General features: G+C 45.2%; 1 protein-coding gene across 1 annotated transcript; it reads left to right on the top strand.

Moving 5' to 3' along the window:
- The first annotated feature begins 5,134 nt into the window (after nt 1-5,134).
- On the top strand, nt 5,135-21,149 carry LOC126547611 (nose resistant to fluoxetine protein 6-like). The gene is made up of 15 exons (XM_050195504.2): nt 5,135-6,113; nt 6,809-7,020; nt 9,605-9,716; nt 11,434-11,518; nt 11,846-11,934; nt 12,410-12,589; nt 13,152-13,245; nt 13,464-13,550; nt 14,129-14,294; nt 15,140-15,222; nt 16,073-16,195; nt 16,771-16,891; nt 17,336-17,525; nt 18,488-18,630; nt 19,848-21,149. Exons 1-15 carry the CDS (start codon nt 5,489-5,491, stop codon nt 20,154-20,156), a joined length of 2,619 nt encoding a protein of 872 aa, XP_050051461.1. The 5' UTR covers nt 5,135-5,488; the 3' UTR covers nt 20,157-21,149.
- Nucleotides 21,150-22,881: the final 1,732 nt, after the last annotated feature.

The following is a 22,881-nucleotide window of genomic DNA, read 5'->3' as shown; positions in this document are numbered from 1 at the left end:
CTAGGGATCTAGGGAGAAGAGAGTGTTTTTAAGCAGTCGTTTCCGGCTGTTCAGTGTGCATTCTCTTTCAGCCATGCTAGACTGATGAAATGTAACGTTCTCCGCCCTTCATGTAGATATTGTACATAAAACCCGTATTCCTCGTTCTAGATGAGAACAAGTCCCACCCTTCAACAACGTCCTCAGCGTGGATGAGTCGGACGACGGCATGGGCCTACTACCATTTATTTCATGCCCGACCCCAATCCTTACAACGGTTAGAACGACGTCATCTACATAGTGAAGAAGAAAAGCGTGTCGTCGATCAACATAACAATAATGGAGTCGGGTGAAATGAATGTTCATAGGTTTTTCTCTTTTGTTCTCGAAAGTGAAGCATTACTACAATTTTTTATAGAGAATGTCTGCGTATTGAAGAAGAGATGGTTTTAGGTAGATGGTTTTAGGCAACAGTAACAACCTGCCGAAAACCCAGCTAAATTGATAAAGTGCCTACATATGGCGAACCGCGCAGACGACGGGACAAATGAAAGGGACAGGACAGAACAACACATGTGGGCCCAACTCATAAAGACTTTCTCTCGTAAATGCTTTTTCCCACTGGCCGGCGTCCAGCATCAGGATTGGCTGGAATTTACTTTTACTCGCAATCTTACCATAGGAACTTTTTACAACGAAGCTATTAGCCTCTGGTTGGTCGGAATTTTTCGCGCCCATTTCCGTGGGCAAAAATGTAGGCCGATCCCGGAGGTAGTAAAATACCGGGCCGACTCGCGGCGTGCTTGAAGCCGAAGCAGCTTTCAAGCACTGAGCAAAGTGAAGCAAAAAGTGCATACATTCTTTGGAATCACGCGTATAGCATACAGAACAGCATGCGTTTCAATAAAGAAGCACAAAAAGAAAGCATGCGAACCGCATAATTGATGGTAAGCAAGCGCACGTCGCAAGTTGGCGCAGCGACGGCAGCTTGTAATGCGCGGAGTGACGTCACCAGCCTTTAGTATTTCATTTTCATTTCATTTTATTACCTTAAAAGCCCCATAGGGGCATTACATAAGGGGTAGGCATACATATATTTATTATACATCATTTTAAGGATAGCAGAGCATAAGTTAGAACAACAGAGCATAAGTTACAACACACGTGAAAATTAAGTACATATTTCCATCTAGTACACACATAGATAGCATATCCCGTACATTTTCTTTTTATTCTAAAAAATGGTCTGTTAGTTTTTGCAGGAATGTAGGTGCACAGGTTATGGCGGCAATTTGGTGGGACAGGTTGTTCCAATCTGTTGCTGCGCGAAAGAAGAATGACCCTGAAAAAGTGGTGGTGTGAGTGCGAGGGCGGCCAACTTGGTACACGTGCCGAGTGCGATGTGATATACGGGCAGCGGGAATAATGTATGGTGGTTAATTAAGTGAAGTATGATAATACTTATGAAAAAGTGAGAGAGTTGAGATGCGACGGCGATCAGCGAGTGTAGCCAGGCCAGATTCTTTTTTCAATGATGACACGCTGACATCATATGAATACGTTGAATGGATAAACCTTATGGCACGGTTTTGCACCTATCCAAGTGCGTTGATTAGATATGCTTGATGGGGGCTCCATACGGCACATGCATATTCAAGTTTAGGTCTGATTATGCTTTTGTAGGCTAGTAATTTCACATGCTTGGGCGCTTGCTTTAAGTTTCGTTTTAAGAAACCAAGAGATTTATTAGAAGATGAGATGACGTTAGTAATATGTGTGCTTCAAGTCAAGTCATTAGTAAGGGTAACACCAAGGTATTTGTAAGACTGCGCAGTTTCTACGTCTACGTTACTTATTGTGTATGGGTAAGCTAGTGGGTTACGTCGGCGGGAGAATACCACTACTTTACATTTATTTGGGTTAAGTGTCATTAACCAGCAATCGCACCATTGTTGCAAGCGGTTAATATCCTCCTGAAGGGAGATTTGGTCAGAATGTTAGTAATTGACAAAGAACCAGTCTAGCAACTGATTTCATTGTTGTTGCAGCACTGCTATGGGCAGGCAATGCATAGTTAGGACTTCCGAGGAGCAGCGTGAATACGAGGAGTGGAAAAGGAAAAAAGAAACGGCAATACGCCTAGCGGCGGCGTGCTGTAACAATTACCATAACTCGCAATACTCTAAATTACAATAACTACCATTAGACCAAAGCAATAAAGCAGTGCATAGCCACCTCAGCAGTTGCAGTGGTGGTTTTCAAGTATTTCACTGGACATTGACGTTTGTAGGGCCAGGACGACGAGTGAATCTTTTTTTTTGTCAATGTGAGCCCTGTCTTGTCCATGTCGCTTGTCTTGTCGTATGCACTGCTCACCATATTGAGCGTAAACCAGCTTGCCCTGCTTGGAAACACCCGTGAAGATAATGTGGCTGAACTGCTCAAGAATCCGAACAGGACAAATGGGGCCAGAGCAAGATGGAGGCTTCAAGTGGTTTATAGTGGATAAACAAGAAAAGCCACATGCTGAGGCCAACGTTTAGACAATTTAGATGAGGGAACCTATTGCCCTTTCGAAGGCAAGACCCACTGTTGAAGCGTTGAGTTGAAGCTGAGGCTTCTTCTGCTCAAGAAGAAGCTTTGGCGGGTGACCAACTCAGATTTCACGAACCAGATGCGAGGGGAATGCACTACCTAAATTTGTTGGAGTGCACATAAACAGAAAGTGCCAAGCTATGGTAACTTCTTGTCACAAAAATTCATTTTGGGAACTCAGGGAGTATCGTAGGGATTGAAGAAAGTTGTGAAATTGCAAAATTATTGCACTGGCACATTTGTTAAATTCTTATTCAATGGCAAAATAGACATGGTTATCCAGTTATTGACGACTGAAAGAACACTTGAGGTTGACAAAATTAACTCAAGAAATCCCAGTTCATGTGTACCACTGACCTCCACTGCATGTATTTAGCAGAATCGATGTTAGCGATATAAATGAAGAGCACGAACTGAGTTTAATACGTAAGAAATTGCCGAGTACGTGGTCGCAGGTTCAATTCGTAGCCGTCGCACCCGCATTTCCTTGAGGCAGAAACGTAATAACGCTCGTGCACTTAGATTTAGGTGCACGTTAAAGAAAACCAGGCAGTAAAAATTTATTAGGAGCCCTCCGCGACGGCGACTCTCACTATACAAGTGACGGTTTGGTGCTTTAAACCCCATATTTGAATGAATTAATTAATCAGTCGATCAATAATATGTCGTGCAGCACAGATGATTGCTCAATTTATTTTTGTCGTGGAACTGTAGGTATTATACTCGGAGTTTCATTGATTTGATGTCTTGCTATTTTAGTCGATCTTATAGATTACGTCCAGGCTTCAATGGAACTTCAGCAAGCCCCCCAAGAGGTACTGCTGTTTAACAATTCACTCTGAATGCAAAATTCCGTTACTGTTAGCTCAGCCGCTGTGTACTGAAAACAGCACGTGTTTTAACATCTGCTTAAGTAAAGAAAGAAAACACACATGCTGTGCGCGAGCTAAGGCTTCTTTCATTTCCCCCAAAAGCTAAGGCGTTGCCACTACACTATTAGGAAACAGAAAATGGCTGTCGGGCTTCAAATTGTACGCAGTCGCTCAGGACAAGAATAATAACGATAAACAGCTCGTGCTGGGCTCAACGGCAACGGTTCCGTGCAGCTATGGCCGGGCATTAACCTGCGATACTATTACTATAGTTTGTCGTTTAGTAAGTTTGCCGCACCGAATCCCCTCGCGCCGGACCACCGGAGTCCGCATAAAAGGGAACGCGGGTTTCGAGCAACACAACCACTGGCAATTACCGGGACTTTCCTAACTATGCTGTCGCAGAGCTGGTACCTTTGTTGCTTTGTTGTTGTAGTGTGAGCCAAACGTGATCTGTTGCAAAGAAAGGGTTTCGCTGTACAAAAAAAAAGCAAAATATACAAGAAGAAAACGAAAAAAAAGAGTAACGTGAGAACAATTTTCTATGCCAAAAAAAAAAAAAAATGAAAAGGAGACTCCCGCCGCGTGAACTCAAGCCACCCCATCGGAGTGCGTTCGCCCATCAACATGAAGCATGAAGCCGCAAGCGGCCAAGGAAGGGTAAACAGCGAGGAAGAGAAGACGCTTTCAATGCAATCCCGGCACGACCGTGGGCAACATGTTACCTTGCAAAACATAAAGGAGCCGGGAGAAAGTAGCGGCGATCATGAGAGAGCGGGCGTGGCGGCTGCGTTCCAAGTGTCGTCATGATGGCGCGCTTCCGACGTCACCGCCAGCCTCTCTATTAGGTAATGACTGGTGCGGACGCGCTCTTCCCAGGACGCGCTCGAGATCGCTGCTTGCCGGCGGCGTCTCTCTCCGCCCGCGCGTCTCGGTGCGTTTGGGACGTTGGGATCGCCCGCTGGAAACGCACGCGCGATGAACGATTGCACTGGCGAAGCGACGCCAGATGCCAAATTGGCAAGCGATCCCCACCCCGCACTTTCACCCCGTCTCGCCTTCCGGAAAAACGAAAGGGTGCGAGACGGAGCGCACCGACAGTTGGCGAGCCTCCAAAGTTACTCCCGTTTCTCTCGAACAACGTTTCTCTCCACTTTCGTTTGATCTCTGTTCTTTCTCCCTCTATAGGCGGCGCGGATTCGCTGCGTGCCAGAAGCGGGTCCGGAATTTACGTCATAACCCAGCATTCCGCTTTCGGATTTGCTTCACTCCTCAGCGGCGTCGCCCGCCGTCCTCTGCACGAGAGCGCTGCCTTCTACCGAGATGAAGAAAAGGGTTTGGCAACACGCAACGCTTCGATGACTATTATTACGAGTTCGGTTGGACTGCCGGCGATACCCTTTCTCTTTTTTTCTTTCGTTGGTTTACCCCTTCTGCCTCAGCCCAAGAAACGCCGATGCCGATGGAATTCACGGTCAATGGTCGTTCTCCTTCCTGCCGCCCCTCCTCTATCGGATGCAACGGCGACTTTCGCTCTCTTTTCCGAAAAAGCCCCCGACGTCCGCTGGCTGCTCTGGTGTCGCCGCTTCAGTGACGTCATACCCGCGAGTGGTGACGTCGAAAGATGTTGGCTCAAAAGAAGAAAAATAAAAGTGAGGGAGGGACGGTTCGGTTATAACAGCCGGGTATGGTTTCCCGGAAGCTTTAGTCGCCGAAACAAGCCTGCGATACGATTCAAGCGCTCGGGTCGATGCGCCACCGGCACTGAAGAATTGGTTTTCGTTTACAACGTTGCATTATAGCAGGGAATTCATTCCAAAGAACAGTGAGTCAACGAGGTGCAGAAGTCGGGTTTGGCTAGATAGCTCCAGCAAATCGGGCCTGTATTTATTTGAACTTGCCAGAGCTTTGCGACACTTCTGAATCCTCGCCGAGCCTGTCGCTTTAGACGAGGATTAGTTATCTCGCTAGTATCGTCTCTACAAAGCAAGTACGACTGAAATTTTTGTCAAACTGCAGGCTTAGTTGGTTGCGTAACGGTGATGGTACCTCGAATCATCCGGCAAGTTAGGCTCCATATATTTAGTGGCCTACTGGTTCTGTTTCTGGCTTGCTCGACGCCCACTGTGAAATGCGCTAGCATAGCTACTCATTCTGGCCTTCCCACTGCTAGACAAACTGATATCATAAGCTCTTTGAATCCAATTGAAGCCACAACTTCTCCAGGAACTGAAGAAGTTTTAAGCCAGTCGCAGTTCACTAGTGTACCGCGACTCTTACCTGCACCGACTGGGTCGACAGAAGCTGCTCGCCCTCCGCCTAGTGAAAATGGACGCACCGCCACAGCGACGACTTCTTCGAGAGCGACGCGGTCAACAACGCTCAATGAGTCGACGGGCGCAAAAACCGGGACATCAGCGACAACTTCCACTACCGGTAGCGCGTTGGATACAAAGCCGGTAGTACCATCTTCGACCCCCGATTCACATGAGCCAAGAAAATCGAAGTTTATCGAAGACTTCAAGGCCACTATCAAGCATATCATGTCCACCATGGGCAGTGGGCTCGCGCGGAGGCTACTGCAAGCTGATATATCGGCGGAATGCAGCCTCGGCGTGCTGAAGTTCATGCGTGCAGTTCAGGAGCTGGAGCCGTGGGCACTGAGACGTGAGTGTTTTCTGGTTTTCCCAAATAACTGAGATGCCATGCATTTAGCTTTAAAACACCCCCGCATCTGTAAGAGCCGGGCTCAATTCCCATATAATGGTTAGTGGGCAGCTCAGATTCTACCGCGAAGTGTACTGTCTGTCATGGGATTCGAAAACACCGATAGGTGTTTTCGAATCTCTTGGCAAACATGAGTGCTCGGCGGACCACATTGTATAAAGCAGCGTTTTATAAGAACTGCCAGCGTTAAAAGCGTCCACAGTTTGTGCATAATATTTCTCCGTAGTTTAGCTCTCCGAGAAAGGCTCGAGTAAGTCGTGAGTTCCCACGCCAGTTTGAGATCTCGCGATAAAGCATAGAATAAATAAATAAATTACATGTCGTGATAAGCGTTCTTAACGCTAAATTGTTTGACTCAACGTTGCGCTACTCATATGAGAGGGATAGTCACCTACGAGGTCCCTAGTTCAAAAAGCTACAGCGGCGAGCGTAAGGTGCACGCATTATATTTTCTTGTGCAAGCTAAATTATATAGCCGGCCGCACTTAATTCACAACTCTTTGCCACAACGTCTCGATACGGCTCGAAACGGCTCGAAACCACTCAATAGCTCGCAAACCTTTTTTTTGTTTGTCCAGCAGATACGTTTTCACGTGTTCCTTACTTTTCGTGTCTTGACCCACAAACTGATGCAGTGGTTGACTCTACCGCCAAGTACCCGAACGGTATGCTCCAGGCGTCCACAGCCGATTTGGGCGCTTACGACGAGTGCATAGAGACTGTCGTGCACGACGAATACGGGGACGTGAAAGTGCGTGGCCAGTACTGCAACGTCCACGTGTCGCTCGGCGATGACCACTCTTTCATAGGAGACATACTCCCTGCTTTCCTCTACTCACACAAGAGGGTGAGCATTCTGCTTTCTATGTCGTGATTCATATTTCTTATTTATTTATTTATTTCACAACAACCCTAAAGGCCCTCTAGGGAGGGTATTACATAGGGTAAAGGTTACATCAGTGAGGCAAAGAACAGTGCGTAAATGTAAATGCAACATAAAAACAAAACTAGGATAAAAATAGTTATCAGTACAGCAACTTTATATGACTTGCACAAACTATGACAACGTCACAGAGACTTTGGTTATCGGCGCATGAAAAAAAAAATAAGTTTACGAATCAGAGAGTGAAACGTCATGTATTAGGTATGCAATGGTTCGGCGTAGAGCGTCTGTAAATTTCGAGGCATTTGTTTTCTTGACAATGTGCGATGGCAGATTATTCCCCTCTATCGTGGTGCGAGGTATAAATGACTGACCAAATGCTAGGGAACGACACACGATGCATTTGACTTTGCAAGAATGATCCCGACACGGAAAATGGCGACGCGGAAATTATAATTTCTTTTCTACAGGGGCCAGGAACATTCGTCCCTGTCTCCTGTAGCCTACTCATAAGGTATGCCATGTGATTAAATGTGTCTGACGCAAGTTGTGCCATGCACGCACCTAGGAAGTGTTGCTAAACCATGGTGATGAAGTGATGGTTGGAAAATAAAACCAGCACAGACAAAATATTCGTCACTGGAGAAAGATCGCCGTCGGTGCCGTCTGCGAAAGGAGAGTTCTTTTCACTTGCGAACCTCAGCGAGAAGAAAAGAAATCTCCTTCGTCGAATAGGTTGTTCTCTGCGGCAAATTTTTTCTAGGAAGTGTGTGGGCTGCTAAAAAGTGTTACCACGACATACCGGGTGTTCAAAATTAAGCTTTATGGTTTTCTTAAAGTTAGGCATTGGGAGGCACGCGAAGGCCGCCTGTGAAAATACGTTATGTGGCCAGGGGGACAGAAAGTGAGATGATAATTATCGCTGTCAGCAGCCCAATTGACTAAAATTGAATAATTTAATTTTTGTTGACTGCAGTAAGTAGGTATGTATGTATTGGAAAGTTAGAGGCAGTCGTGTTTCTACACAGTATCAGTTGGAATAATTCTTCTAGCGTGTCTGTGCTCCGAGATATCCGACTCCAAATTTGAATTGTCGCTCTCATGATCACGCATGCAAGAGAGTGAGGATCGGCCCAAAGCTCCTCCCTGATATGACTTGGCTGTTGAGTGCGGCGTTTAGTCTGACAACAGCTCAAATGGAACTAAAACGGGATGACAACCAAAACGGGATCGAGGTAGGATAATTCTTTCGTTGATTAAGAGATGTATCACAAATATTATAATTTTGGCGACTTATACTTCGGGAAGATTATGTGTTGGTCACCTGTGACTAAACGATTGAGGATGAACTGTTAGTCTCCTCACCATTGCTCTTATAAAGGTTCACCGTTGCTCCTTCGCATGATAGCGGGAATAATCAAGCGTACAAAGTGCTAGGCTTGCATAAGATCTGAAAATTCATCTATAAGCGTGGTTACATTACGTTAGTAATCACATTTTACTTACAAGAAAACAAAGGTTTGAATTATCTCACTTGGCTGCAGGGAGGCACTGGTACGTACCGTGGGAATTAAACGCTGCATTTCGTCCACCTACAGAACTATTCCCGTCCAATGACAACGCGCTTTAGTCTTTGAATAGGCGCATGATGTGCTCGTACTCGGGTTAATTTCGGATAGAGATTAATGGTGCTTATTCGTGCTTTCCCCGGCATTTTTGTTTTATTTTAGTTTTATGCACTGCTTTACCTATTTGCGTAAAAGAATTCAAGACAGCATGAGAATAACTAGCGTAGGTGAAGCGTTTCAATTAGTCATACTTAACGCAAGAAAGACGCAGGACACTAACTTTTTTTTTTTTTTTTTTTTAGTATGGGTAGAGCCTGAAATTCCAAAACCATGCATTTTCGCTTTCCTACATCCTTGGTGCAGTGAACGAGCACTCGCTTATCCGACTTGCGCAAACGCGAAAAGCAGCTCTGTCGTTAAACGAAGGGCCGGAATAAAAAAAGTGTTTCACTGGTTCGCCGCAGCCGCCAGATCTGCATGCGGCTATGATGGCCAATACGACGATGAATGCATCGAAATGACGGCATACAAGAATGGCGAGACCGAGGTGTCCTAATTCCGACAATTCGTGGGCTCTAAACCGAGCGGGACACCTCTACCCGGAGACTCATTGCAGACGGAGCGTAAAGGCCTCCCACCAAGGCGCGTTCAACGAAGCCTTTTCGCATACGTTTTCTGCTCCACAAGGTTTCCAGCACTAAGTGCTAGCAACATCGCGGCGCAGTCGATGATTCCAATGAGGCCGAAGCACTGCGCGCTAGTTGACGATATCTCGTGATTTGTAGTTACCATAGAGACGCCCTTTGCGCAGAAAGACGTAGCCTGCCATGTCGTTTCGACAACGCGCTGGGCCGCTAGGTCCAGGGTAGCGTCACGAAGCCACCCTCCTAATACTCTTGCCAAAAATCTGGCCGCTGTTTTGTCGCACGGCATTATCTTCCCTTTCTCTGTTCTGAATCACATTTTACAATTTTTTTTAGGCCCAAAACTTCACTTCATACGTCATGGACCAAAGGCTTCCTGGTCTGCGCCTCGGCGTCTGCTTCGTAAGCTCGTGTAGCGCGCAAGACCTCACCAACATCGCCCGCACCCGTACGTACAGCAGTACTGTTTCTCTCTCTCTCTCTTTGCCTGTGTGTGAGTTTAGAATACGGAATACGTTTTCGTCGTGTGCACAGCGCTGACGTAGAACGTACTTGTGTCCGACTCGATATTCGTTAAAAAAATCTTGCAAATTCAAAATTTCTTTGTTACCTTTGCTGGCAGTTCGGAATGGTGATCTAAAGCAATGTCATCTAAATCTCCTTCCTTGCGTATTCTGTTAATTTTTTACGTCTTGCTGACTGGCCCCGTCATGGCGGCAGCAGGAGTGTAATGAAAGGCAAGAAGATTAGAAAATGAAAAAGAATGGTCATAAAATCGGGCGGCTGCAAAAACAGCAGTTCGATTAAGACCGTGTGGTGAAGTTGCAAGCAAATTTAGTTCTTTTTTTTTCCCTTGCTCTTTGTCTAAACTGTTTTGTTCGGACAATGCATGCAAGTTAACTCGCTACGGATTTTTTATGTTTCTGCGAATGAGTTTTATTGTTGCATCAGAATTTCACGGGCAACTTAAGGGAAGAGTTAGGCGTTTTCGGGCGTGTGCCGAGACAGAGAAGAATAGTACCGCACGTGCATACAATGCCTTCTGATGCACATTATAAAGGTAGTGTCCTTTCGGTGCAATCTGTGAATTCTGTATTCGCTTGCGTGGAACATGTAAGTTAATGCTCCGTAGTAAACGAAAAAAAAGAACGCACTACCGCTTTTTCTTTGGAAAGACTTTATGCCTGCGCTCCACTTCCTGCGCTGTCAGGAACATAAAAAACTGCGTAAAGAGGAAAGCTTTAGGTGTGTGTGCATGCATGCGATCGAGCACGTGTTGTGTTTTTTGTAACCTCTATGACAACTACCGGGACGTTCTTCGGAGGGTGTTAAACCGATTAGATAACAGACCATTTTCGGAGACTTATGCCATCTGCGACTGGTCGTTTCTGAGCGCTCTGGAACGCTCTCGCGAGCGGCGCTGTCTTCGGCTGGTTGAAAGAGGGTGCGCGCCCTGCGTTCGGCTGGTTCTTCTCGATTGCTCTCCTCCATCTTCGAACGCTCTGAGGCGCCCCGAGCCCTGTCGTCGGAGCAGTCGTCGAAATTGAAACGTCATCGCAGAGCCGCGTCGCTGCTGTTGGCGACGGCCCACCGTAACCTAGGCAACCTAGGCCACTGCGACGAACGCTCGTCCCGCCGGCGCGTCCGCCGGTTTTCCCGGCAGCGCCGGCAGCTTTGGATAAGCGAAATATCGGAGGTTGGTAGTCGTCACGTGGTTTAGCATCTGCCATTGGCTCCTCCGAGAGCGAGTCGCACGTTCGGCTTGCGCGCTTGTCCTCTACCTCTGAGCTCGGGGAACGCCGGATCTGCCCGACTCTGCTTCGGGGGATGGAGGCGACCAGTCGAAGATACCATAAGATTCTCGCACCATGGCTCCACGGCGCCGCAGGCTTACAAAGCGACGCGGGCACTGCTACGTTTCGTGAAAGCGGCTGGCCTCAGTGAACGATTATAGGCCGTGAAGTTATGGGCATCCGCACATATTCACAGCGATAGTACCTCCTTCCTTCACTCTCCTTTCTTTTGTTCCCTTAAACCCTTTCCCCTGTGTGTAGGGTAGCAAACCGGACGTGCGTCTGGTTGACCTCCCTACCTCTCCTTCCTTTCTTTTCCTCCTCATCCTACTCTGCGCATGCTCACTATTCGCCTTGGTTTTTCCGTTACAGTGATGGGAAACGTGGCAAAAATTGTTGTCAAGAACTGCGTGACAAACGAGTATGAAGCGATAAACGCCACACAAGCCTGGATAATGTAAGTGTTTATACGTGGCGCTGTCTTTGTAGCTAAAATTTCAAATATGACATCTCTATATCTGTGAGGATACGCCTGTTGGGATGTTAACTTCGTGTCTACGTCATGTCAAGACAACGTCATAGACTCGTAGACAGCAGCAGGTACAGAAATGCTTTGATAATGTAATAATAAGGTACAAATTATCATGCGCTATGAGAATTCATGCGGATTATGATGGATAATCATCAAATGTTAGGATCGCGTATAGCTATCGCATTGCGGTCACTCGAGGGAATCGTTAGTAAATGCAAGTTTTTTTTCTAACTCATTTGTACGAATTTTCAGAGGTTTTTTGGCTGTCCTCGCGGCTGTGATTGTTTCTGCAACAGGCTTTGAGCTACTCACGGAAAACTGGGACAAGAGCCACAAGAAAGGTACGGAAATATATCGGCAGTCTTACTATTTAAGAAATTTACTTTTCAATGAAAAGCATGTAGTTGCATGAGTACGTTGTGAGAACGCAAGAAAAAGTAGAAAAAAGAACGAAAAAGAAAAGAACCAGCCGCAAGGTTGCCCTCGCTTTTCACTGTAAACTAACGGCGAATATTAGCAGAGTTTCTGCAGTTAAGAACATGGCCAACATTAACTACAAAATCATGTCCCAAAATTTTTGCAGAATAAGGAATACCAAGAGCTTCCTGGTGTTATTAAGGCAACCACTGAATTAATTCATCCTCGTTCATTTGGTCTAACAATATCTGCCATGAAGAAAATATTCATCTCGTTCAACTAGAGAACTAGAACAGAATTTGCAGCTTACTGCATTACAGCCCTCCGAAAGTATATGACAGACTGTCTACGCGTACTTAAGACCGATTTCAACTACTGTGTTTTATTCTTGTTTTCTAGCTTTTCCATACAGGTGTGCGGTGGCATTCTCAGCATTGTCAAACACACGGCTCATTTTGAGCGTCAACAAGGACGAAAATTCCGAAACTTACTCGTACCGCTTCATGCACGGCATCCGCTTTCTGAGCATCTTCTGGATTTGCCTTGGCCACTCCTACGGAACAATAACCGAAAACATAAGTAAGCCTCCTTGCAGCATTTTTTATCACTGTAAGGAAGCGTGAAAGCTTCATTACACATTGTCTGACGGTTAAAATGTACTTTTCGGCAATAACGCAGACTGTTATCAGCAGTGTAGTAAAGGTGGGAAGAAGGGAGGTTGTCTAGCAGTTTTTTTTTTATTTCGCATGCCTGAACGTTCATTATTTGTTAACCAGCAGTATCAGTTCTTTGCTATAAGGCGATACTAAACTTTATCCGTATTCCTTAAGGGAGTATGTACAAGTGAGATAATGTTTGAACCATGCTGCCGTACGTGAGCACTAACACGACTGTGAGTGCCGACACAATTTAAGCAGCACGTCGTGTAGTATCCATAATGCACTGTTGCTACAATCTTACTCCGATCATTCGCAGTCTGGTGTAAATGCGCTTAAACGTTTGTTAATATTTGAGTATATTTCTCACGAATAAAAGATCATTTAACCATCGTCGCATATTCTTCTCCTGCGAACCAAGCATTATTTTGTCGTACAAATAGATTATGTGCTGTTCTGACAATGTGCTGCGGGGATCTTTTCAGCGAGGCTCGTTAACGCCCTTCACTACTTTGAGCGCTGGGAAACATTGATCGTGACAGCAGGCTACTTGGCTGTGGACAGCTTCTTCTTCTTCAGGTAAACCTCAAGTCACTATATCAATTTGGAGGAAATTTGCAAATTTTCGGCTTTACTGTCTAAGTTGTCCAAGCCATTTGGTCAAATGAATGTTGACTTGAAATATCACACTGGGGCTTCTTCATGTTTCACGTAGAAATCGAAGCCGTACAAACTTCAAAAATTGCGATGTTCATAACTGGAGTGCTGATCAGTTTTCCTTTTTTGTTTTTCTGCAGTGGATTTTTGTTGTACTACACACTTAACAAGCAAAAGCGCAATCGGGTTGTCGTGGCTGTGGTGGCAATCATCAGGAGATACATCAGGTGAGAGGAAAAGTGGTATTACGTAACTATTCGACTTTTTTTTTTCAGTGAAGATCGTACGTAAAATGCATTCGGATTCCATCAGTAGCATCAAAAGTTGATTCCTACCATCCCATTATCAGTCAATGTTCTTTTATTTCCATTCATAACTGCGTCCGGTTCAACTATGGGGCCGATTTTTTCATGACCTGTTTCTCTTTGCTGAGTATAGATTTGAATTATATGAAGAAAAACATTGACGCTTTCTTTAGGGTTGGCTCTTAAAAGCAACTTGTTAAATCAGAATGAGGATCAGTGTGCATGATTGCATAAGTAACACTTACGATGAAATTGTATAGTAAGAAATGGAGATCGCATTTCGAGCATCTGATGCACAAGGAAAAATTCCGATTAACAAAATAATGTAACTATGATGCCTTAGATGCGCAATATCTTTAATAGTGCAAGCGCCTGAGCCAGTTCAGTGTGGATGAGTGTTGCCAGTGCCGTTCTGATTCAGACGCCCTTCAAGACTGCGAACATCAGGAAGTGTCGAGCGCGGACATTCAAACTGAAATGCAATGCTCTTCCACTCGCAGGGCCACCGTTCCCCTCTTCTTCATGATCATGTGCATGTACCTGCTGCCCCTTATTGCAACGGGACCCAATTCCAAGGAATTCTACAACAGATTCTACGCAGAAATTCGCAAGCACTGGTGGGACTTGTTGTTTCAGATGCGCAACTGGAGGGCAGACGAGGAAGTGGTGAGTGTGCCCTTCTTCTGAAAGCTAGCAGTTGCGAGCATGAGCTCACTGATAAGTTGGTGACACCAGTACAACCCAGCTGCACGTAGCGTAGTAGATGCAATATGAACTCCTTAGAACAGACCAACGGCATGACTCATTGAAAGACCCAGACAAAGTAGCTTCGTTCTTTTTTCTCCGTTTCCGAAGTAGTACTTAGCGTAGAAAGTCATGACCCGTATTACAACCACAGCAAGGAAAAGCAGACTTTACACGAGCAGGGTGTACAAAACCTACGCGTTAGGCGCCCTATGTACCTGCATCATTCACAATGAAGGGGATATTGCATGCAGGACGAGAGAGTATATCTTAAAGGGACGGAGTGTATTTCGTACTTCAAAACAATCTGCCAGCCACGGCAGTGTTCGTCAATAAGTCGTAGGGGAAGTATTACAATGTGTTATTAGAAATAATAATAAGATTTAAAAAGATGGATTGGAAAAGGAATGAAAAGCAGCTAACAAAAAAAAAAAACGCCGAGAGGCTTTCATAAAAAAAAAAAATGCAAGCCTGATAGTTACATTATAAGTCCTCACTCTTTTTATGCCTATGTACCCTTCGACCCTGCAGTATGCAAAACGCACGTGCGTATGGTTAACCACCCTCCCTTTTCTCTATTCTGTTTATATATATATATATATATATATATATATATATATATATATATATATATATATATATATATATATATCCTGGACGAGAGAGTTCTACCGAGGAAGTTACGGAGAAAATTGCGTTTCCTCCTTTACACGCTGTTGCGTTTTTCATCTCAGTACATGTTATTTCTTCTGTCTTTGCCTTTTCAGTCCACCATGCCACACCTGTGGTACCTATCTGCAGACTACCAGTTCTTCTTGGTGGCGGTAGTGATTATCCAGATGTTTAAAGCGTAAGTATTGCTATATGCATTTGTAAGCAGACCAGCACAAACATATCCTGCAGTTGCCGTGGCGCCAGAGAAGCTATTTCGAAACATTGTTAATTTCTGAGGGACTAGAATGCCAAAGAAAGGTAATAAAGGTAATAAGGTAATAAATAAAGGTGAAATAATAATTAAGAGAAGAATGTTGCATCAGCGTTTTATGTACCCACGAAGTATGCCGTACGCATCAACAAAATAATAAAAAATAATATTTCGTTAATAACTTTCAACAGCTATATATACACAAACATTGCAGACTTTAGCCTTCTTCATTAGGAAATCTTACATTCGACTGATAATGGTAGAGCATCATTTATAAGTGAATGGGGCCGTTCATTAATTATTCTTCACGAACATCATTTTTCTGGCGAGCGGCTGTTTATATTTTTAGAAGCCAGGTTGTGTGCACACGATGTCAATGGAGGAAGCAGCGAAATATATAGGATTTGAGAACAACTCTGGTGCTTTGGTGCAGAATACGTCATTTACAAACTTGGAGCCTCACATGTAGTCAACAAAATCAAATTTTTTGTTATTATGCTAAATTGACAATGATGTCAACACAGTTTACACCACATAAACTTCCATTAAGGTATACTGTGGAATTACCGAAGATCCAATGAATGAAAATTTCGGCTCGTATGTTGCGTGCATGCCCTTGTAAATAAAAAACGTTTCTACACGTCAGCGACTTTTGATATGGTTGCGTTTTTGCATGTTTCAATTAGAACAGAGATTAAGCTCCCTGGTGCACGTCTCTTAATGTTTTCTTCTATACATGCAATGCATGAACCATTTGTTTTCAACTTTTTTACAGGAGGAAGTGGCTCATCGCAATAATTTTCAGTGTTTTATCTATCGTGTCATGCGGAATCGCTGCCTGGCAGATATACGGCACCAACATGACACCGTTCCTTGTGGCTTTGGCAAATGAGTTCGGGTAAGGCCCAATCGATTTACGTCAAGCTTTGTAAATTCTATTCCCCGCTCCTGAAAACCTTCTGACCAGTTTAATGTAAGGCGGACATTTTTGTTTAAAATTCGCGTTATTTTGTGGCCATCATAGTTCAGTTTACAATTTAAGTCTGCAAAGATAAGAGTATGATTATTTGAGCGCGGTAGCAGCAACGAAATTGAGCCTCTGATGGAGAGAAAATCAGCGTTTCCTAACTACGCGCGATTCTTAGTAGGCATGTTTTATGTTTGTCACATGTAGTTGCGATAGTTGTGAGGAGGTAACGTTAAATTAAAGCCTCAAAACTATGAAGTGTGGCCCCCTTGCGTTTGTTTCACTAATATTTCAAGTTTTCAGGTAATCTGAAACGCCTTATTTTCAATACATTATTAACCCCGTATGCGGCTCTATTTTTTCTCTTGCTACTTTTGAAGAACAGGCTTGCTTTTTTTTTTTACGCCCAAGTCCTTTTCCTCCAATTTAACTGTGTAACGACCATACCACAATTGAGCCAAGTCACCGTTTAAATAACCCATTTTTTGCTTTTGTTTTCCATACAGTACTGTGATGGACACGCTGAACCACTACTATATGCTTCCATTCTACCATGGAGTCTGCTTCTTTTCTGGGTGTTTAACATTCCTCCTCGTTGAGAGATATGGCAAGGCAAAAATATCAAAGGTGAGTCGCACTGCTCTAAAATTTTCGCCCTAAAATGTTTTCAAGAAACCCTCCGCATCAACTTCGTTGACTCCTCTTTGGATTTGAACAAAGCGAAAACGTTACTGGCTAGAAGATACGTGTCCTAGCCAATAACCTTATCCCGCACGTCATAACGTATAACTAATGCAACCGTGGCGGGTCATATTACAGAAAAAAAAAAAACACAAGTGGTGTGCTGTCACTCTGAACATAAACCATGATTGCCGATGTCAGTGGCCCCGATGAATAATCGATTATGTTTTTACAACTGGCTGCGCAGGAAATAGGAAACGAGTATTCCTCTTTGTCAAATATAATGCAGATGCGTCATTGCCCGCCTGCACTCCGCCCCCCCCCCCCTCCATCCCAATTATCACTCGTATTTTTCTTGTGACTAATTCCGTCCCTGGTGCCTCTGTACAGATGATCCAGGCCTCACTGTGGTGCATATGCCTCTTCTGTGGCCTATACTGTCTGTTCATGAAGATCGAGTGGTATCGAAGCAGCGAACGGGCTTCCGAGACGAAGCGAATGTTTTACGCCTTCACCGACCGCATCTTCTGGTCCATCTGTGTGGCATGGTTCGTCTTCACGTGCGCTACTGGCAGAGGAGGTAGGTTGAAAGAGCTCAGAGAAGAACGCACGTGCGTGTTTTATTTTGCCCCTCAACCGATAGAGGGGAGAGTGGCATGTTTTCTTCAACCATGAGTAATTGAGGGTGTCCTTGTGAAAAATGTTAGAAAGCAGCTTCTTTGTTTCCATATTAGCTTCGTCTGGTAGTGAAAGGTTCGAAGCTGTGTTCTCCCGTGTCAATCGCTTCGAAGCTTGTCAGAAATTGAAAACGTATGTCAACTGCGGTTGCGATTCAGTTCATACTGTTTGATGACCCTCTTTTATTTATTTAATAAATATGAAGACTGGATTATACTAGAAATATTGCGAACAAAAGCCATTTCTGCTGCAACGAAAGTTGTAAATATTGCTTTTAACAGGTATGTTCTTTTTTTCGTTTTTTTTTTTTTCGTGAACGTTGCACTCAATGCAGTAATGCAGTGCTAACAGTGAACGTCTTGTGCACGTTGTTGTGCACGTTTTGATGAAGTATGTACATCTAAATTATTTAGAACACGCATGAGTGTTCATAACTAGGGTTTGTATCTTCAAAATTTCACTTTCGTTTTATTAACGCCCCCCCCCCCCCCCCCCCATTTACGGCCGGGCAAAAACCCCGTATTAATTTTTACAAGAGTGAAAGCGCTAAACCGTCGCCACACTGTTACTAGCCATTGTAGAGCCTCTCCTGCCACACAAAAAATAAGTTTGGATTGATTCTGATCTGAAGCGAACGTCAATACAGATACCTGCGACAAGTGAACTAGTCCAAGCATGGTGCAAAGAATGGCGGACACGAATGCCTGTTTTTATTTTTGACGAAATCAAGCCCAGTTGTTCAAACTTGGAATGACCAACGGAATGAATTTATACTCCAACTCGACTTCTTGTCCACCCGTTCAACTGTGTTACGCGTTTTCACACCCTCTCTCTCTCTCTTTTTTTGACTCCGAACTAACGCAGGAATCGTGAACCGCTTCCTGTCCTGGAATGGGTTCGTGCCACTGAGCCGGCTGTCGTTTGGCGTGTACCTCATCCACTCGCCGTTCTACATACTCATGTACCACATCGCCAGGGAACGTGTTTTCTTCTCGCACTTCACTCTCGTGAGTCCAGTGGGCACTCTCCTTGTGTTCCAGTTATGGTTAGCTCTATGTAGCGCTCCGATATTGGCAGCGCGAATGATTACTTACACTTCCGAACGGATTTAACTTTTGTTAAATGGGTGGTTCTGCTTTCGCTTCGACACGTGACTTCGATGGGGGAATTAGACATTACATCATTGGCAATAAAAGATCAGGTCTGATATTCTTTTGGCGGACAAATACACGCGACGCAATTTACTCACATTATACGACTTTTTTTTTCGTACATATTAGGCCGCTTAATAGTACTTGTAAGATCCTGGGGCCGAACATGGTATCTGATTTATGGCTCCCTTGCTGGTAGGTTGAAAAGGCGACTCTATAAAATAGCTTTTATTTTGTTCCTAACGGAGCCAAGCGGCCAAGAATTCTCATTTAATCAGCTCGTGAAACAAACCGCGCTCTTTCGTACGTGAATCTATCGCGTGTCTTGGGCTAAGACACAAGCTGAAATGACGTAAAAGAACGCTTATGAGCGAAAGGGACAATTGACTTCGGAGTCAGAGCCCTTAAACCTGAAGGTGATCCAGGAGAGAGCGATGGATTAGGCCACGCTTGTAGTGTTGAAAGTTTCGCGGTCCACCAGCGATAATGTGAAACAGTTTTTTTCCACAGCGAAGTTCGTTAAAACAGGTGTAGCGGTCAATTAGGACGTGTGCCTCCCCCCTAGTCGACTAGCACACGCGTTGTGATTAACTTTTAGGAGCCACATGGACACAGCTTTCGTGCGTTATTGCTGTTACTGAAGTATCGGCTGCGTGATAGCATTGCAGCTATATCTTTGATAATAGCAGGAATGCATGCAGTGAGACGGATTCCTGTTTTGCGAGGCTATCTATGAAGTCTCACAAAACGTATTCGTCTGAGCGTGGCCACAGACTTCCTTTTATTCAAAAGTACAAAGCACCAAAACATAGCATCAATTCCGCCATCTTGCGATCAAGTGCCACTTATAACTCACTTTCACAACTGGCGTAAATACTGTTCGCTCATGGCTGCCGACATTTCTGCCGAAAAGGATAGTCCTAGCAGTAAATTCAAGCCTTTCACGACGGTAACGTTCGTTCATTCTCATTTACCTACTGTTGAGTCCAAAACGTATCGAGTTATATCTTTAAAAAAAGAATAACAAGTTCCTTGTGACGGTGTTCCACGTTAATTGTTACCCGAATTTGCAGGTGTCCCAGTGTTTCGCCGTCATGGTTTGGAGCTACATCCTCAGCTACTTTCTCTTCATCGCCTGCGACGCTCCGACGGGACACCTCGAGAAGTTGGTGTTCATGCCCGAGCGGCGAAAGGAACCGTCGCGGGTGGGCGTCGCGGCTAATGGCGTCCAGCATAACAGCAACAACAACGCCAAGGACTTGCCCGTCGGCATCATCGAGGAGGGCCCGATCAAGAATTATTTCTCCGGAGCAGTGCCCCCTTCTTTAGGAGGAACGGGCCTCGATGACGGATGCTGCGTCGACAAGAGTTGTCGCTTGTGAAACCGCGCTAAGAACAGTTGTTGGACACTCTGTACGAGGCGTGGCAATCGTCCACCGATTGGTGCTTCTGCGCGCCCCCACCAGCGAGCCGAGCGTTATCGGAGAAAAAAAAAAGAGACAATACATAAGTCTGCGTGGTCGGCACCATTGCGAGCGCAGGTGCGCAACTTTGCGCTGGAAAGAATTACGCCGTGCTCGAACAGGGTTACCGCGCGAAGAACTCTCGCCGGGGAAGGCGGTTTTTGCTGACATCAGTGCTACACGCCATTTGTAACGGAAGCACGTTGAGTCACTACGCTTTCTCTATTTAAAGGACGCAGAAGCGGTCGAGTGGAAGGTTTCAATGCGTGGTAATATCGCTGATTGCACCACACAATTGTTAAACACTACATTCATGTACGTGTCTGCTGATGAGCCAGTGCTATATACGGGTGCTACATACGAAAAGTTTTTTTTTGTGTGTGTGTGTGCATAGGGGGGGGGGGGGGGGTGTTCGGTGGCTTTATCTATGCAGGAAAAATGTGACCGCTCATTTCGGCAGCCCAAAGCTATTTAATGAGAGACAACGAATTGCAAGAAGAATGACGTAAGAGGCAAAGGGTTTGAGTTAGGATTCTACTATACGTAAAAGAAGCCTTGTAAACGTAGTTGGCTACACCTATCGCACTATGATTTAAAACAATGCAATAATGTCCTATTAAAGTTATCGCGCTTTCTCCGACTCTGTATATAAAAAAAAAAAAGCAGAGTGGTTGGTCAGCATAATTTCACGTTTGCTCGGGTTGAAAGTTGTGTGTAGAGAAAAAAGCTTGTGCGTGAATGACGACATCGTAAATAGTTGTTGTTTTCATGGAAAACCTTCAAATTGCACGCATCACTTTCACAATGTCGGCATGTTGCATTTTGCCATATGTGGACCTATTTATTTTCCATAGAACCATGCGCGTTGCGCTCTGTACATAAATTGTAAATAAACTGTTCGTATGTTTTGAACCGAAGTTGTCGAGTTATTTTCGCATCGCAGAATAGGCTGTAGAATAAGAATAAGCTGTAGAACACTGCCCTGCATTTGTAACGTACAAAATGTTGGAAGCATTCGCGGTGCGTGAGCGCCAGTGCGCGCCCGACGAGCAAACGTCGCGCGAGGTCTATGCGTGTAGAGGCATCGTTAGCAACGAGGTGTCTTGCTTTTTTCGGGTGTTCGGGTTAGCCACCTTCTTCTATCAAATAGGATTGTAAATATTCGCCACTACATCATTTCGGTGGGGAAATGCTTGGGTTGCACAGGATTAATGAACGCAGACACACTTTCAGGGCAATTCTAACACTTGTTGAAAATGTTCCCAATCGAGAGCACCGCTGTCAGCGTTGTTCGGTGCCTCGAGTATATGCAGTGTGGCTAGCCGGCCGTGCTCCTGCTGCAGACGACAGGAGGCAGTGAACTGCCTCCTGCTGTCGACGACTGCTGTCTTTTAAAGGAAACGTCTTTCGCCGTAAATGCATGTTTAGCGAAGCTATGCCACCAGTGCCATCAGCTCAAGCTTTGCGGAATGCTCAGCACGCAGGCAGCAATAAATACGCGGCGAACCCGGCCACGATGGCTGAGCGGCTGCGGCGTTCTGCTGCTGAGCACGAAGTCGCGCGTACGACACGAAGCCGCGGCGGCTGCATTCCGATGAGGGCGGAATGCGAAAAGGCTCGTCGATACCGGGCATTAGGGGCACCGTAAGGAACTCGGAGTGGTCAAAATGAGAGCAGGCTCTCCCACTACGGCGTGCCTGATGATCAGATGGTTGTTGCGGCACGTAAAACCCCAGAACTTAATGCTACATTATATTCCCCGTAAGGGGGAAAATTCGGCGTTCGGCGTTAACGTCCGATGGTACCAAAACGAAAGTGACCAAATGACAACGTCACGTTCAAGGCTGCTGGACCTGCTGCGGGTCGCACTGCAAAATCCCAAAGGGAACAGCCACGGCTTCGGACGATAGCCATGGCCCACACGAAAAACATTTCTTTTGCTTTGCCCAGTTCGAAAACTGAGTGGCCCATGTTCACAGTCGACCTGGTCCACTCCCAAAATTGACTTGGCCCCCGCCGAAAATTTTGATGGCCCACGCCCAAAACTAACTTCGCCCAATACGAAAAAAAAGGAGTTGACCCACGTTCAAAACCACTCTCCCGAAATTGACTTGGCCCACAACCACTATTTCGGTGGCCCACCCCAAAATTTACTTTGCCCAATTCGAAAATTCACTTCACCCAAGTTCAACATCAACCTGGCACACTCCCAGAATTGACTTTGTTCAACCCCCAAAGTTTGGGTGGTTCAACCTCAAAATCGACTTGCGCTATTCGAGCACATGACCTAGTGAAAAGTATCGCGTGGAAGAGTCATACTGCTTTCGCATTTAATGCACGTAAGGAGACTTAAGTGTCTCTGTACTTTTTAAATTGTCAGCTTACCAGTCTGGCTGGAATCTCGTATGCCGCAATCACGAAGTCCGTTGACTGGGGGCGCCGCAGAGATTGGAGCTCGGTTGCCGTTTTTGTACACTTATTGACGTTCAGCAATTGCGTAAATTTTTGAGCATAAACTGCTTTTAGCTCCCATTGTCGGCGACCTTCAAGAGACCGTGAGTCGAAATCACGAGTAAGTTACTCAGGAAGTGAAGACGAGAACGAGAAGAGGACAAAAGGAGAACATCTGGGCACCTTTGCGAGA

The sequence above is a fragment of the Dermacentor andersoni genome, chromosome 1, assembly GCF_023375885.2.
Source record: "Dermacentor andersoni chromosome 1, qqDerAnde1_hic_scaffold, whole genome shotgun sequence".
In the NCBI taxonomy this organism is placed as follows: Eukaryota; Metazoa; Arthropoda; class Arachnida; order Ixodida; family Ixodidae; genus Dermacentor; species Dermacentor andersoni.
This window is presented reverse-complemented; position numbering and strand designations above follow the sequence as displayed.

Bases quoted from the DNA above. Each gene is read 5' to 3' on its own strand.
- LOC126547611 (XM_050195504.2), top strand. From the start codon at position 5,489: ATGGTACCTCGAATCATCCGGCAAGTTAGGCTCCATATATTTAGTGGC. The intron at 12,590-13,151 runs GTAAGCCTCCTT...GGATCTTTTCAG, and splicing joins AACAATAACCGAAAACATAA to CGAGGCTCGTTAACGCCCTT. The intron at 13,551-14,128 runs GTGAGAGGAAAA...TTCCACTCGCAG, and splicing joins ATCATCAGGAGATACATCAG to GGCCACCGTTCCCCTCTTCT.